Source organism: Trichosurus vulpecula, chromosome 4, assembly GCF_011100635.1.
Source record: "Trichosurus vulpecula isolate mTriVul1 chromosome 4, mTriVul1.pri, whole genome shotgun sequence".
Lineage (NCBI taxonomy): Eukaryota > Metazoa > Chordata > Mammalia > Diprotodontia > Phalangeridae > Trichosurus > Trichosurus vulpecula.
Window position 1 is genome coordinate 127,548,223 of NC_050576.1, and position 17,237 is coordinate 127,565,459.

Here is a 17,237-nt window from a genome sequence, read left to right on the forward strand (position 1 = left end):
CTATCTACTTTCTCAGGTATCACTACTTTGGAATAGGCAAAGTATCTCATTTTTTCAAAATGGCTTTCCATAATCAATGTTAACTATTTACAAATTACACAAGATTTGCTTTTACAAAAATAAAATTTCAAGAAACTTCACTTAACTCTTTAGTACACTTCAGTAATATGTTTCCATTTTAACAGGAGGAATTCTGACATCCCTTCAAGTTACTTAAAAAGGGAGTCTGCCTTTGGTGTGTATTTCTTTCCACTTATCCTGATAGCTTGAGAAAGTTACAGTAGTTACCAATGTTGTTTCAGCATACTTTAGGCACTGGGAGAACCACAGAGGATTATCATAATATAGATGGCATTAGGAGAAGCAAGAAGTATAGTATTATTTTGGTGACTATTATTTGGTCCTTTTAATTTATTTTACAGACTTCAGACCTCAGAAAAGCAGGCAGAGAAAGTATCTAAATTTATTCTACTAATAAAAAATTAAGCACTCACAGCATGCTATCACAGAACATATACCCTGATCTCTTGAAGCTTACATCCTAAAAAAGATAGACAAATACACAAATATAAATAACATGGCTTGTTTTGTTGGAAAGGACTATACAGTTGATTTGTTTAGTTTTATGACAAGGCAAGATGGGCTCCCCAACTTTTCTGAGTGGCAATGCGTAAAAATCCCCTGAAGACTGATTTTTTTTTTAAATGGGAAACAATAGGCAGGAGCTAGACCAGATAACCTCTGAAGTCTTTTCCAACATTTAAAATGTTACAATTACAATAATGGAGGTAGAGTAGATAACAAGTAAATCATTTAGGAATAATACAAGAAAATTATATTATGTTTTCATATCCCAGATGTTTGAAGTATTGAAGAACAAGAAATTTTTGGTAAAATAATATACCTTTTAAAAAAGAATTTATGTCCAAAAGATTTGAAGTTACTATTATTCATTAACTTTCCATTTCTAAATTTTTGGGCTATCTAGATGCCTAATTGGTTGATTATTATGCTCTTTAGAAAAGAATTACTGTAACCTAGCTAAATACCAATAAGCTAAGAATCTAAGGCTGATAAAATAATTAAAATCTTAATTAAAAACTATTAGCTAACTTTAACAAATCCCAAACCACATTCTATTATATTCAGAAGGACCAGAGTAGAACTTTATATACCTTTTTAAAAGTAAATTAAGAACCAAGTAGATACAGAAATCAAATTCAAAATCATTATGTGAAATTCAAAGCATGATAATCTGAATGCCATTAAGTTACTCAAGCTATGTAACACAGTCCTCTCCTTCCACAAAAAGAGATGGCAAGACTGATTCTTGCTAATGTAACAATGGAGTATGCAAAGGAATTAGATAAAGTTCTGTGCATTTAATATATCTGAAATGACATAAAGGAAAAAACATTTGTCCAAAGACTGAGCTCAAGTGATCATAATGAGAAAGTTTTGGGAGGAATCTAGAAGGGAAAAAAAAGATCTCAGAAAGAGGAAAAGTATAATCATATTTTAGCAAAATGAGAAAAACTTTTTTCAAAAGAAGAAAAAAAGATAGGCCTATTAAAATGATTATAATTAGAAGGACTGGGGGAACCCTGATACAGTTTGCATGTAAAACCTGTGCTTCTCTATGGCGAAAGTTAAGCTAATTTAGTAGATCGTAAAATATAAAGAGAATTAAAATACATTAAAGATCAACAATCTCTCTACAAATGAATGTTAAACTTTTTTAAAAAGGAACACAAATTGTAACTGATCAATAAATAACAAAGAAAACTACAATAGTTTCTGTTTTGGATGTTCCAATTTTCCTATCTTGAAAACAATAATGTGACACATTGATATCACATATCCTGATCCTAATGTACTGCAGAAAAACTAGGTGACACAGGGTTAGGGTTAATTGAAGTCAGGAAGAGGTGAATTCAAATTCTGCCTCAGATACCTACTATCTATGTGACCCTGGAGAACTCACTTAACACCTGTCAGCCTCAGTTTCCTCATTTGCAAAATGGTGATAACAGTAGCAATGACTTCACAGGTTGCTGTGAAGATAAGAAATGTATCACATGAAAGTACTTTGCAAATCTTAAAATGGTATGTAAATGACAGCAATTATTATTTGCAAATATTATCAGATATGGCTTTCCATTAAAGTAAAATTCAAGTATTTATGGGGCTGACAAAAAATTTTTTTGCTTATACTATAATACTATACTTTTTTCCAAAGCAATTAATATTTTGTCTCTCCCCTTCCTTTCACTGTACCCTGACTGGTTTTAAAATGACCTTCGAAGATCTAAGAAGACATTCCATTTTAACTTCAGACATGTTAACATGGAAAACTAAGAATTAAAATAAGTGAGAAGCTTAGATTCATGTGATAGATGTTTATAACCTCAAGAGAGCTGAAATTATATTTGCCATTTTAAAATATTAAAACCATGTTGATTAAAACAAAACATATCAATTATATAAAATAATCTATAACTAAAATATTTTATTTTTATGTTTCTTGCCAATGTCAGAAGGAAAATGTTCTGAAAAACAAAACCATAAAAAAAAACACTCCAGGAAAAACACCAAAATCATAGCAAATCTGCTACATGCCTCCATCAGTTTGGCACCCACCTATAACAACAGCCAACAGATACTCCCCATATCACCAAATGAAAGATCTCTTCTTTTGACTTGATAACCATATTTAATCTGTAATTCAAATCCTATTGCTACCACCAGAAATAATATACTCTTGTCCATGGCAATCATGATATGAATCAGAAACTAGTCTGCAAAAGCCCAAATAGCACATCCTTAGTTCTTACAAGGTGAGTCAGTGAAACATAAACCTCACTGTGGTATGATGGAAAGATTAGGAGACCCAGGTTCTATAGCATCCTCAAAAGTCACTTAACCCTTTAGGGTGTCTCATTTTCTTTAGTTTTAAAACTTGGAATCAATGATCTCTCAGGTAGAGAGGCAGAGTAAGATGGAGGAAAAAGTACTCGTTTTGGAGTCAAAGAGCCTATGTTTGAACATCATCTCTGCTATTTGCTGCCTGTGTATATGATGTTGAGCAAAGTATTGAACCACTCTGTGCCCCGATTTCCTTCTGTGTACAGTTGTACTGTGTGACCTCAAAGGTCCCTTCTCGCTCGAAATCTATGATTCTTTCAGCTCTAAAACTGGGATCCTACAGATAATTATAATTTTGACTTAACAGATGGATAAAGGGAAGGAACTGAGGCTATTTATACATAAACATTTTCAAGATATGATGTTTTGCCTTAATAAAAAGACAAAAGTTTTGGCCTATTTTTAGTCTTATATTTAATTCCTGTGGTTGTGCTTATGTTGGCAAACATTTATCCTAATAAAATATTTGTTTCAACCAACAAGATTATTTGGCAACAACCTTAATGATAAAAATTTCTGAAGCAAATCCTTTCTTCCAGGGGAAAACAAGTTTCAGAAGATAAAGTAGGAGTTGGACAGTAAGCATTTACATTTTTAAAAAATTATCCTCAAACCATAATAACATAAAGAAAACACTGAAAGACTTCAGATGACCAATGGCAAAATATCTTCCTGTCTCTAGACAGAGAGGTGGCAGACTAGAGGTATAGTTTGAGACATATTTTCAACATGGCCAATGTCCTGATTTGTTTTATTTGACTACTATTTTGCTGCAAGGCAAGGTTCTGGAAGGGCAATCAGTAGGAAGTGATAGTGATTTTTTTTTTAAAGAACCATCACTAAAATAATTTTTTAAGTATCATTGATACACATCTCTACATACAATGAAATATTTCCCAGATGACTCTACAATAAGTGTTTTCTAAGGCAGGTGTATCTTTATCAAAATGATTTAAATTTATATAAATGTTTTATCAGAAAATAAAATAGCATGCTTTTGAATATTCCATCTTATTTTCTTATTTCTAATTCTCATCAAAGAGGAATTTGATGAGTATGCATTTTTCTCATAAAGCTTTCATATACATGGGAAAGTAGACACGTAGATCAGTAGTTGTTGATAATTTCGTGAACACTTTTTTTGTGGGGGTGGGGAGTAGGGAGAATTATCATTTTCTTCCATACCGGGTATCTTCCCCTCCTTCCAATACCTTGTGAATCAAGATAGAATGGTGCAGTGAAGGTGTAATTAACTGCAGTAAACATTACTGCAATAAACATTGCAGTATATCAATTACAAGAGTAAAAGATCAAGCATATCTGTATTTTCATAGAATATAAAATCATCACCCATGCCATTTAATCTTATTTTGTTAATATTATAGGAAATAATGTTTAAAGTAACTGTAATAAAACCATATGATTCAACTTACTTGGTTCTAGTTTTTTCAGGTCTTCCAGTTTAAATTCATCTTGAGACTGTGTGGACTAAATGAAAAATATGTATGTTATACATTTATTACAATCCTAATTTTTAATCTCTGTAGTCCAATCAATGAGAAAAAGCATTCTGTGTTTCTAATAGGAACTACTCACACACAAGCTAAAAACAATCAATCTCTTGTTACCAAGAGACAAACTGAATCAGTCACCTCTGTTTTCCTGGAAGCACTTAAAGGTAAGGGAAGTAAGAGAAAAAAAAAAGTCTTCTACTTTCTCTTGTTTTAGAAACATTAAATCTTCTTGCTAATCTAACAGAAAAATTCCTGTTATAAAAGTTTCTCTGAAAGTATACAGTCTTTTGGTTGAAAGTATACAGTCTTTTAGTAATATATGGCAAACTTTTAGCAGAATGACAGCTACTGCTTTTATTGGAATCAGGAGGAAATTTACCTGTAAAGCTGCACTTCGTAATTCCAAGCATGTTGCAATTTTGCCAATGGTTTTCTGTAAGAAAGAGACATGAATATTAATAATACTGGTAAACTCCTACGTGATGTTGCTCTAGCCAAAGTTATTGTTAATACATTAAACCAAATCCTGCTGTAACCACTAGGCAATGGAGCATTTGTAATATTTTTCCTGTGGCACTAAACTGCTCCTGGTATGTCATTTAAACTATCACGTTTTCTTAGAACCAATTAATTATTTTTAGTAAGGGTATGCTTGTACTTCAGGACAACTGTTGAATGTTCAATACATAAAAATCTAATCTGCATTTACAAGATAAGTGAAATTCCTTTAAAAATCATAAGATAAATTTCTTTCTAAGCTGCCAAAAAGTTGTACTCAAATTCATAAAAAGCTACTATTAAGGCATGGCTCTTTGATCATGTTCTCTGATTTTTTGTTATTCATGCCACAAATAAACCATGAAGACTGAAACTACATTTACTGCATTTACAGATAAAATCTGCAACCTTAATCTGACACATAGTGTTCTGGAACAATGACAGTAACAGTAAGAAGTTTACCTAAGTGACTAATTAGCATTCTTTTTACACAGCCAAACCAAACCTTTAGTTTTCATCTTCTCACTTTGATAGGGTTTCGGTTTTGACACACACTGAAGAGGTCATGGATCTGCTGAAGTGTGTATAAGCAGCATCAATGACCAAAGTTCTCTCTCATACAAAAAAGTCAAAGCTCCTACATCCAAAACCTCCAAGAAAAAATGTGAACTGGTCTCAGGCCACGGAAGAGCTCAAAAAGGATCTGGAAAAGCAAGTAAGAGAAGTAGAGGAAAAACTGGGAAGAGAAATGAGAGTGATGCAAGAAAATCACGAAAAATGAGTCAACAGCTTGCTAAAGGAGATCCAAAAAATACTGAAGTAAATAACACCTTAAAAAATAGACTAACCCAAGTGGCAAAAGAGGTCCAAAAAGCCAATGAGGAGAATACCACCTTAAAAAGCAGAACTGGCCAAATGGAAAAGGAGGTACAAATGCTCGATGAAGAAAATAATTCCTTAAAAATTAGAATGGAGTAAATGGAAGCTAATGACTCTATGAGAAATCAAGAAATTAATAAACAAAACCAAAAGAATGAAAAATAGAAGACAATGTGAAATATCTCGTTAGAAAAACAACTGACTTGGAAAATAGATCCAGGAGAGAGAATTTTAAAATTATTGGCTACCTGAAAGTCATGATCAAAAAAAGAACTTAGATATCATCTTCCAAGATATTATCAAAGAAAACTGCCCTGCTACTCTAGAATCAGAAGGTAAAACAGAAATTGAAAGAATCAATTGATTACCTCCTGAAAGAGACCCCAAAATGACAACTCCCAGGAATATTATAGCCAAATTTCAGAGTTCTCAGGTCAAGGAGAAAATATTGCTAGCATCCAGAAAGAGACATCTTAAGTAGTGTGGAACCACAGTCAAGATAACACAAGATTTAGCAGCTTCTACATTAAGGGATCTGGCCCTGGAATATGATATTCTGGAGGTCAAAGAAGCTAGGATTAAAACCAAGAATCACATACCCAGCAAAACTGAGTGTAATCCATGAGCGGGAAAAATTGCTATTCAATGAGGTAGAGGAATTTAATATATTCTTGATGAAAAGACCAGAGCTAAGTAGAAAATCTGGCTTTCAAATAAAAGACTCAAGAGCAACATGAAAAGGCAAACAGGAAAAAGAAATCATAAGGGACCTATTAAAGTTGAACTGTTTGCATTCCTACATGGAAAGATGATATTTGTAACTCATGAAACCTTTCTCATTATTAGGGTAGTTGGAGGGAATACATATAGACGGTAAGTACAGGGTGGGTGGAATATGAAGGGATGATATCTAAAAAATAAAATTAAGGGGTGAGGGAGGAATGTACTTAGAGAAGAAGAGAGGGAGAGGTAGAATGGGATAAATTATCTCACATAAAAGAGGCAAGAAAAAACTTTTACAGTGGAAGGGAAGATGGAGGAGGTGAGAGAGAATGAGTGAACCTTACTCTCATTGGAATTGCCTTAAGGAGGGAATAACAATACACACTCAATTGGGTATGGAAATCTATCTTACCCTACAGGAAAGTAAGGAGGTAGGGGATTGGGGATGGGGGCGGGGGGTGATAGAAGGGAGGGCACATTAGCGGAGGGGGTAATCAGAAGCAAACTCTTTTGAGGAGGGACATGATAAAAGGAGAGAATAGAATAAAAGGGAGGCGGGATAGGATGGAAGGAAATATAATAGTCTTTCACAACATGACTACTATGGAAGTTTTTTGCATTACTACACATGTATAACCTATATCAAATTGTTTGGCCTCTCAATGAAGGTGGGTGCAGAGGGAGGAATGGAGAGAATGTGAACCTCAGAGTTTTAAAAAGAAATATTAAAAAATGTTTTTACATGTAACTGGAAAATAAGATACAGAAACAATGGGGTATAAAAATCTATCTTACCCTACATGAAAATAGAAGGGGAAGGGGATGGGGGGGTGATAGAAAGAAGAGCAGATTATAGGAAGGAGTAATCAGAAGCAAAACACTTTTGAGGAGGGCCAAGGTGGAAGGAGAGAGAGAATACAATAAATGGGGGTAGGAGGAATAGGCTGGAGGGAAATACAGTTAGCAATGGTAACTGTAAAAAAAAATTGAAGCAAGTTTCTCTGGTAAAGGTCTCATTTCTCTAACATATAGAGAGCTGTGTCAAGTTTATAAAAATAAGAGCCATTCCCAATTGATAAAGATCAAGAGATACAGTCAGTTTTCAGATGAAGTAATTAAAGCTATCTACAGCTATATGAAAAAATATTCTAACTCACTATTGATTGGAGAAATGCAAGTTAAAACAGTACTGAGGTACTACTTCACACCTATTAGATTAGATAACAGAACAGAAAAGGTAAATGACAAATGTTGGAGGGGATGTGGGAAAAATGAGACATTAACATACTGTTGTCAGAGTTGGGAATAGATTAAACTGTTCTATAGAGCCATTTGGAAGTATGCCCAAAGGGCTATAAAACCATGTGTACCCTTTGACATAGCAACAGCACTAGTAGGTCTATATCCCAAAAGAGATAAAAACAAAAAGGAAAAGGACTTAGATGTACCACAATATTTACAGCAGCTCTTTTCTGAGGGTAAAGAATTAGAAATTGAGGGGAATGGCTGAATAAGTTGTGGTATGTAATTATGATGGAATACTAGTGTACTATAAGAAGTGATGAATAGGATGCGCTCAGAAAAACCTAGACTTACATAGGTTGATGCAAAGTGAAATATACTAGGTACAAATTCTCAGCAATACAACAATCCAAGACAACTCTGAAGGACTTAGGATGAAAAATGCTATCCATCCCCAGATAAAGAACTGATGGTATATGAATACAGATTGAAGCAACTTTTTTTCCCACTTTGTTTTTCTTTAGTTTTCCTTTGTCTATGTTTTCTTTCACAACATGACTATTATGAATATGCTTCACATGACCAAACATATATAACCTATATGGCATTGCTTACCTTCTCAATGCGGGGGGTGGGGAGGCAGGGAGGGAGAGAATTTGGAACTCAAAGTTTTAAAAACAAATGTTAAAAACTATTTTTACATGTAACTGGGGGAAAATTAAATACTAAATAAATGCAAAAAAAGGATCCAGAATTCTTTCTACATCATGATGAGGCATCAGAGTAACCCAGAATAAGCTGCAGAGATTTAAACGAAAATCAAACGACTCATTCTTGTGCCTTCAAAAAAAAAGGGGGTGTTCACTAATGTTATATTCTTGGATTTCTTCACTTTATATCCTTTTGCTAGGTGGCAAATTCACTCCTGCCCTTGGTTTTAGTTATAACCTTTCAGATGATTCACAAATACAGCTCTCCAAATATGGCCTATCTTCTACTTTCCTGTATTAAACCTGTATTTAAAATGAGGCTCTTCACTTGGATGATAACAGTAACAACAACTGACACTATCATATAATGTTTAAGGTTTGCAAAGAACTTTGTTTATATACGTAGATGTGTTTCACTGGTATTGCAAACTTAGTATGTCCAAAACGAAGTTTATTAGTTCTTCTTCCTCTAACTTCATTGTTTCTGTCAGAGTAGTAATACTAGAGCTACAATAACCAAAACTTTGATGTGTTTTTTGATTCTGGCTTTTTTCTCCCACATCCATTCAGTCACCAAGTCTCCTGTGATTCTACCTACCCAATATTTCTCATTCCTCTCTATTCCCTACTGCTAGGACAATCCCTTATTACTGGCTACCAGAACCACTGTAATTAGCTCCTAACAGGTTTTTCCATCTACAATCCATCCTTTATATTTCTGACTAATTTAGCTTTCTTATGCAAACACCTGGTCACATAAATCCTTCTTCTCAAAACCCTTCCACATTTTAAGCTCAGGCCTAGCGAGCATTCTAGGTCTTCCACATTTAGTCACTTAGACTACTCTACTTTCCCAAGCATATTTCATACTGACTGCCATCCACATAACTCTATGCTTCAGCCACAGTAGACTGACTACACAATGTCCCCATACATAACCAGTACTATTCCAATTCTGCACCTTTACTCATGCTTTTTCTCTGTGTTTACATTATTTCGCCCACTCCCACCTATTGGTATTTTATAGATTCCTCAGAAAAACTCAGTTCAAATGCTTATGTCCTCCAGGAAAGCCTGCCCTTCTCCTTTTCCTCCTTAGTTGGTAATGATCTTCCCTCTACCTCAAAACTAATATAGCTCTATAATTCCTATGTATTTTATCAAACATTATGTGGTCTTACAATTTTCTAGGTATGCATCATATTCCCATCTTGGAACATAAGCTTCACTAGGGAACCTATGATGTATTTAATCCCAGTACTTAGGAGAGTCCTCTACTCCTAGTTGGCCCTCAATCAACCCTGGATTCTTACTAAACAGGAGAGCATGGGCAAATCACTTAACTTTAGAGCCTCAGTTTCATCAATCATAAAATGAGGACGATACCTACCTCACAGAATTGTTCCAAGGTTAAAATGAGAAAATGTACTTAAAGTACTTTGCTAACTTCAAAATGCTATTAAATATGGATTACAATCACTATCATTATTAATGTCTGTGGAATAGAATTCTACATAAAAAGCTTAAAAATAACACAAATTCTGGGGACTAGGGGTGGTGGGGAGAAAAAGGGAAGACAGAGACCAACACAACCTTACTAACAATACATTTCCATCTTTAAATTTTAAAAAGCACTTAGAAGAGTTTACAGAAATATATTTAAGTAAAATTGCGCATACCCTTTGATCCAGCAATACCATTACCAGGTTTGTATCTCAAAGAGATCATAAAAAAGGGAAAAGGTCCCATATGTACAAAAATATTTATGGCAGCTCTTTTTGTGGTGGCAAATAACTGGAAATTGCAGGGATGCCCATCAATTGGGGAATGGCTGAACAAGTTGTGGTATATGAATGTAATGGAATACTTTTGTTCACAAGAAATGATGAGCAGGCAGATTTCAGCAAAATCAGGAAAGACCTGCATGACCTGATGCTGAGTAAAGTGAGCAGAACCAGGAGAACATTGTATACAGTAACAGCAACACTGTGCAATGACTAACTTTGATCAAAGACTTAGCTCTTCTTGGCAATGCAATGATCGAAGACAGCTCCAAAAGACTCATGATGGAAAATGCCATCCACATCCAGAGAATGCACTACAGAATGTGAATGCAGATCAAAGCATACTATTTTCTCTTTTTTCTTTCTTTCTTGTGGTTTTTCCTTTTTGTTATAATTTTTCTTTACAACATGACTAATGAGGAAATATGTTTAATATGATTATACATGTATAGTCTATATCAGATTGCATGCCATCTTGGGGGGGGAGGAGAGGGAAGGAGAAAAAATTTAGAACTCAAAATCTTATAAAAGTGGATGTTGAAAACTAAAAGTAAATTAATTAAAAAAAGAACTATGTTCCATAATAACTCTAGGAGAGAGGTACTATTATTATCTCCATTTTACAGATCAAAAAGCTGAGGCAGATAGAGGTCAAATGAACTGCCCAGGGTTAAATAGAAAGTAAGTTACCACAGAAAGGATCACAACCTACAGAGTCACTAATATTTTCAATCTTTAACCAAATGATAAAGGCATTAATCAGGACTAAGACCTGGGGCATCTTATTGGTACTGTTGGTACATTTTGAAATCATAAGGTTTATCTTGCTATTAAGAAATAAATAGTACTCTATCCACTAAACCAATCAATATATTGCAAGAGATCTGGAATAAGAAAATAAAGTTTTAAATTATTTTTTAAATGCCTGCAGCCACAGAATATTAAGAAGCCCTCCTTGCAGCCAGTAAGACCTGGGCTCAAGCAACTCCTCTGACACATGGTTGTGTGACCCTGGACAAGTGACCTAACTTAGTGATCTAAACCTGTGGCATCAAACTCAAATAGAAATGGATTCTGTAGGCAACATCTTGACTTAGAAAACCACAATTTAATATTCTCTATGTCATATTACATTTTAATTTATTTTGTTAAACATTTCCCAATTACTTTTAACCTGGTACTGGGTCTGAAGCTTTGCTGGTCACTTGCTCTTCGGCTGCACGTTTCACGCCTCTGCTCTAAGCAAATCACAGGTCTGTTACTTATGCCTTTACTCAGAAAATTTATGTTGCATTCAAATGCTGTAACAACAAAAGGGATAAATTTTGCCAGAAAATCAGCAAAACGTTTCTCTTTAGGAAATGCATTCTAGTGACCTGTAAGTTCTCAGTTTTTCCAAGGTGGTATGATCTAAGGAAAGGTGTGTTTACTACTCCTGTCCTGTGCTCTGGTCTGTGAGTGACCACGAGCATTCTTTTCTGCCCTGGAATTGTGATGAGGGTCCCCACTCCACTGCGGCCACAGAGCTCTGCATTCCTTTGTCACAGCATGCAGGTACACTAGCTAAGGCTGATGCAATTTAAAGATAATACAGCCACACAGTTGCACCTGGTAGGCCTTCCATTTTCATAAAATTTGGATATAATATAATTACTTGGATATCTCATCTTAGAGGATTTTAAGTCTTTTAGAAATATTACCTAGCTCCTTTCTTCTTTCTTTTCTGAAATTAATTTAACTGAGCTCTTTCCCCTGTCAACAAAGAATGTAACTGGCAGATGGAAACTGCTTTAAACTCCAAAATCTTTGCAAGTTAAAAGGCACCAATCTGTTTTTATGCAGAATCTACTGCATTATGGCAAAATCCCAACAGCCATTATTCATAACTATTTTAGAGGGACCACACCCAGCCTCAGTATAAAAATAATGTGGCTGAACTATCATTTTCAGTTGCGGCAACATTAATTTAGTCCCAATATTCAGAATACTTGGTATTTAATTATTTCTGTTTGAGATAATAAACTCTGCTTGCTACAGTAATGTGTCTATTTTCCACATAAATAAGGGGTCTGGAAAAGAGATATAAATGAACTTAATTGTGCCACAGAATGAGGAATGACTTAACTAAAGCAAATTAATACCAAAAAGGAAGTGAACAAAATTCAACTTCAAAAAGATTTAAGTTATTAGCAGGTCACTCAGATTTTCTAAATCATTCTGAAGTTGTGTGACTAAAAACTGTTCTCATTTTAGAGACTGAAAATTTTATTTTTACTATGACTAAGAAAACAGATCATTTATAAAAGTATTGGAGGGTGCTATGGAGCCAAGATGATGAAGAAAAGGCAGCAACTTGTCTGATTTCTTCCCCAAACCCGTCCAAACACCTCTAAATAATGCAATAAAACAATTCCCAGAGCAACAGAACCCACAAAAGGACGGGGTGAAATAATTTTCGAGCCAAAGATAACTTAGAAAGTGAGCAGGAAAGGTCTGTTGCATCTGGGTGAGAATGTCTTACAGTCCAATGCAGGCTTTGCCAGTGCAGCCCCAACAAACCAGGAGCAGACCTTGGGAGCCACTGAATCAGAAGCAGCTGCTTCTGAAGCTCTCAGTTCACAGACAGTAAGGGGTTCAAACAACTGGTCAGAAGGAGATTACAGGGGTCTCTTTGCTGGCACTGAGGGAGGACTCTTGCTATCCCCATATTCAGATCTGGGTTGCAATCCTGGATGGCAGTCCCAGGGCAAGGAGGAGCACTAGCACACCAGAGCTTGTGGCTGCAGTGGAATAGGGACCCTTGTCACAATTCCAGGGCAGAAAAGAGTGCTTGTGGTCACTCACAGACCAGAGCACAGAACAGGAGTAGTAAACACACCTCTCCTTCGATCATACCACCTTGGGAAAACTGAGAACTTACAAGTCACTAGAAGTATCTCTGAAAACAGGTATACAAAACCCCTGAAGCTTGGGCCAGTGCACCTTCCACCCTGGAAAGAGAGCCCTGCTTTAACAAAGAATTAAAAGTCAACATACCAGAAGAATAAGCAAACAACAGAAAAAAATTCTGACCATAAAAAGTTACAATGGTGACAAGGAAGATCAAAACACACACTCAGAAGAAGATAAAGTCAAACCTCCTATATCGAAAGCCTCCAAGAAAAATATGAATTGGTCTCAGGCCACGGAAGATCTCAAAAAGGATTTTGAAAATGAAGTAAGAGAGGGAGAGGAAAAATTGGGAAGAGAAATGAGAGTGATGCAAGAAAATCAAGAAAAATGAGTCAACACCTTGGTAAAGGAGACATACAAAAAAATACTGAAGAAAATAACACCTTAAAAAACAGACTAGGCCGAATGGTAAAAGAGGTTTAACAAACCAATGAGGAGACTGCCTTAAAAAGCAGAATTGGCCAAATGGAAAAGGAGGTACAAAAGCTCACTGAAGAAAATAATTCCTTAAAAATTAGAGTGGAGTAAATGGAAGCTAATGACTCTATGAGAACTCAAGAAATTAATAAAACAAAACCAAAAGAATGAAAAAATAGAAGACAATGTGAAATAGCTCATTAGAAAAACATCTGACTTGGAAAATAGATCCAAGAGAGATAATTTTAAAATTACTGGACTACCTGAAAATCATTATCAAAAAAAGAACCTAGACATCATCTTTCAAGATATTACCAAAGAAAACTGCCCTGCTACTCTAGAACCAGAAGGTAAAACAGAAATTGAAAGAATCTACTGATCACCTCCTGAAAGGAACCCCAAAATGAAAACTCCCAGGAATATTATAGCCAAATTTCAGAGTTCTCAGGTCAAGGAGAAAATATTGCTAGCATCCAGAAAGAAACGGAAATTCAAGTAGGGTGGAACCACAGTCAGGATAACACAAGATTTAGCAGCTTCCACATTAAGGGATCTGGCCCTGGAATATGATATTCTGGAGGTCAAAGGAGCTAGGATTAAAACCAAGAACCACCTACCCAGCAAAATAGAGTATAATACTTTGGGCAAAAAATAGACTTTCAATAAAATAAAGGACTTTCAAGCATTCTTGATAAAAAGACCAGAGCTGAATAGAAAATAGAAAATTTGACTTTCAAATACAAAACTCAAGAGAAACATAAAAAGGTAAACAGGAAAGGGAAACTATAAGGGATTTATTATGGTTAAACTGTTTACATTCCTATATGGGAAGATGATACTTGTAACTCATAAGAACTTTCTCATTATTATGGCAGTCAGAAGGAATATACACAGACAGAGGACACAGGTATGAGTTGAATATGAAGGAATGATATTTTAAAAAATAAGGGGTGAAAGAGGAATGTACTGGGCGAAAGGGAGAGGTAGAATGGGGTAAATTATCTCACATAAAAGAGGCAAGCAAAAGCTTTTACGGTGGAAGGGAAGAGAGGGGAGATGAGGGGGAGTGAGTAAACCTTACTCTCACCACAACTGGCTCAAAGAGGGAATAACATACACACTCAAATAGAAATCAATCTTACCCAGAGGAAAATTGGAGGAGAAGGGAATAAGAGAAGGTATGGGGAGGGGGGGGGCAGGGTGACAGAAGGGAGGGTAGACTTGGGGAGGGAAGAGTCAGAAGCAAAACACTTTGGAGGAGGAACAGGATGGAAGGAGAGAGAGAATAGAATAAGTGTGGGGGGGAATAGGAAGAAGGGAAATACAGTTAGCTATAGTAACCGTGAAAAAAAATTTTGAAGCAAGTTTCTCTGACAAAAATCTCTTTTCTTAAATATAGAGAACTGAGTCAAATTTATAAAAATAAGAGCCATTCCCCAATTGAAAAATGACCGAAGGTTATGAACAGTTTTTAGATGAAGTAATCAAAGCTATCTATAGCCACAGGAAAAAAATGTTTTCATCACTCATTGAAGAAATGGAAATTATAACAATTCTGAGGTACTAACACATACCTATTAGATTGGCTAATAGGGCAGAAAAGGAAAATGACAAATGTTGGGAGGGAATGTGGGAAAAATGAGACATTAATGTGCTGTTGTTGGAGTTGTGAACTGATTCAACCATTCTGTAGAGCAATTTGGAAGCATGCCCAAAGGGCTATAAAACCATGCATACCTTCTTACCTAGTAAAAGAACTACCAGATACCACTGTATTCCAAAGGAGATAAAATCTGTATCCCAAAAGAAATAAAAAAACGAAAAGGAAAAGGACAAGAACCTATATGTACAAAAATATTTACAGCAGCTCTTTTCTGGGGTCAAAGAATTGGAAATTGAGGGGATGCCCATCAACTGGGGAATGACTGAACAAATTGTAGTATGTGATTATGATGGAATACTATTGTGCTATAAGAATGATGAGCAGGATGCTCTCAGAATCACCTGGAAAGGTTTACATGAGCTAATGCAAAGTAAACTGTACTGTGTACAAAGTAACAGCAATATTGTAAGCTGTGAGTGACTTAGCTATTCTGAGTAATACGATGATCCAAGCAACTGTGAAGGACTTACTATGAAAAATTTTCCCATTCCCAGGGAAAGAAATGATGGTATAAGAATAGATTGAAGCATACTTTTAAAAATTTATTTATTTTTCTTGAGTTTTTTAGTCCGTTTTCTTTCACAGTATGATTAATACGGAAATGTTTTGCATGACTACACATATTGAATTGCTTGCCTTTTTGATGGGGCAGCGGGGGTGGGAAGTGGGGGTGGAAAGGGGGAAAGGAGAGAATTTGGAAATCAAAAGTTTTAAAAACGAATGTTAAAAATTGTTTTCACATGTAACTGGGGAAAATAAAATACTAAGTAACTTTTTAAAAAGTATTCCAGAATAAGGTTAAAAAAAATTTAAAACCATATACCCCCACCCATCCACCAACCCAAAGAAAACCTGGCATTAAAAAAAGTCAGTCAAGGAACATTTATTAAGGTAATAGGCTAAGTGCTGGGGATACAAAAAGTAAAAAGGCATTCCACTGCCCTCAAGGAGCTCATAAACTAAAGGAGGGAAACAACAACCTCTATACAGTATAGATAAGAAATAATTGAGAGGAAAAGCACAAGATTAAAAGGGTTTGGGGAAAGGCTTCCTGTAGATGATGGATTTTAGCAGGGACTTAAAGGAAGCCAGGAGGCAGAGAGAAAAGGAGAACATTCCAGGCCAGAGAAAATGCCTAGAGCTGGGAGATGGATTATCTTGTTTAACAACCAGGAAGCCAATTTGAATGAACTGAAGAACATGTTCTGAGAATGGGAATAAGGTTTAAGAAGACTGGAATGGTAGAAGTAGATGGTAGGTTATGTAGGGCTTTGAATGCCAAACAGAGCATTTTGTATTTGGTCCTGGAGGTGACAGAAGACCATTAGGGTTCACTAAGTAATGTGATGAAATGGAAGTTTGAGGGGATGAGGGCCTGCACTAGAGTGGTGGCAGGATCAAAGAAGAAAAGGGGATGTGTTTGAGAGATGTTGTAAAGGTGAAACTGACATGCCTTGGCAACAGACTGGATATTGGGGGAGGACAGACATTTAGAGATAGTGAGGGTCAAGGATAATACCTAAGTTTGCAAGCCTGAGTTAGAGACTGGGAGGCTGGTGTTGCTCTCCATAATAACAGGGAAACTGTGTGGGAGAAGGGAGTTTAGGGATAAAGACACTGAGTTCAGTTTTGGTCATGTTGAGTTTAAATTGTCTACTGAACATCCAATTAAGATGTCTGAAAGGGAGGCAGAGTTGTGAGACTGGAGGTCAGCAGAGAAGTTAGGGCTAGATAGGCAAATTTGAGAATCATTAGCACAGAGATAAATTCATGGGACCTGATGAGATCACCAAGTGAAGTACTATAGAAAGAGAAGAGAAAAGGGTCCAGGACAGATATCTGTGGAACACCAATGGTTAGAGGATATGACTCTGATGAGAATCCAATGTAAAGGATACTGAGAAGGAACAGTCTAATAGGTAGGAAGGCA

General features: G+C 35.7%; 1 protein-coding gene across 1 annotated transcript in view; it reads right to left on the reverse strand.

Moving 5' to 3' along the window:
• Positions 1 to 17,237, reverse strand: part of AIDA (axin interactor, dorsalization associated) — a 52,197-nt gene that overhangs the window by 15,385 nt on the left and 19,575 nt on the right. The window contains exons 3-4 of the mRNA XM_036754132.1: positions 4,819 to 4,872; positions 4,359 to 4,413 (exon numbers count right to left, since the gene is read on the reverse strand). Coding sequence (XP_036610027.1) covers positions 4,359 to 4,413; positions 4,819 to 4,872 — 109 coding nt within the window. The remainder of the gene's footprint in view (positions 1 to 4,358; positions 4,414 to 4,818; positions 4,873 to 17,237) is intronic.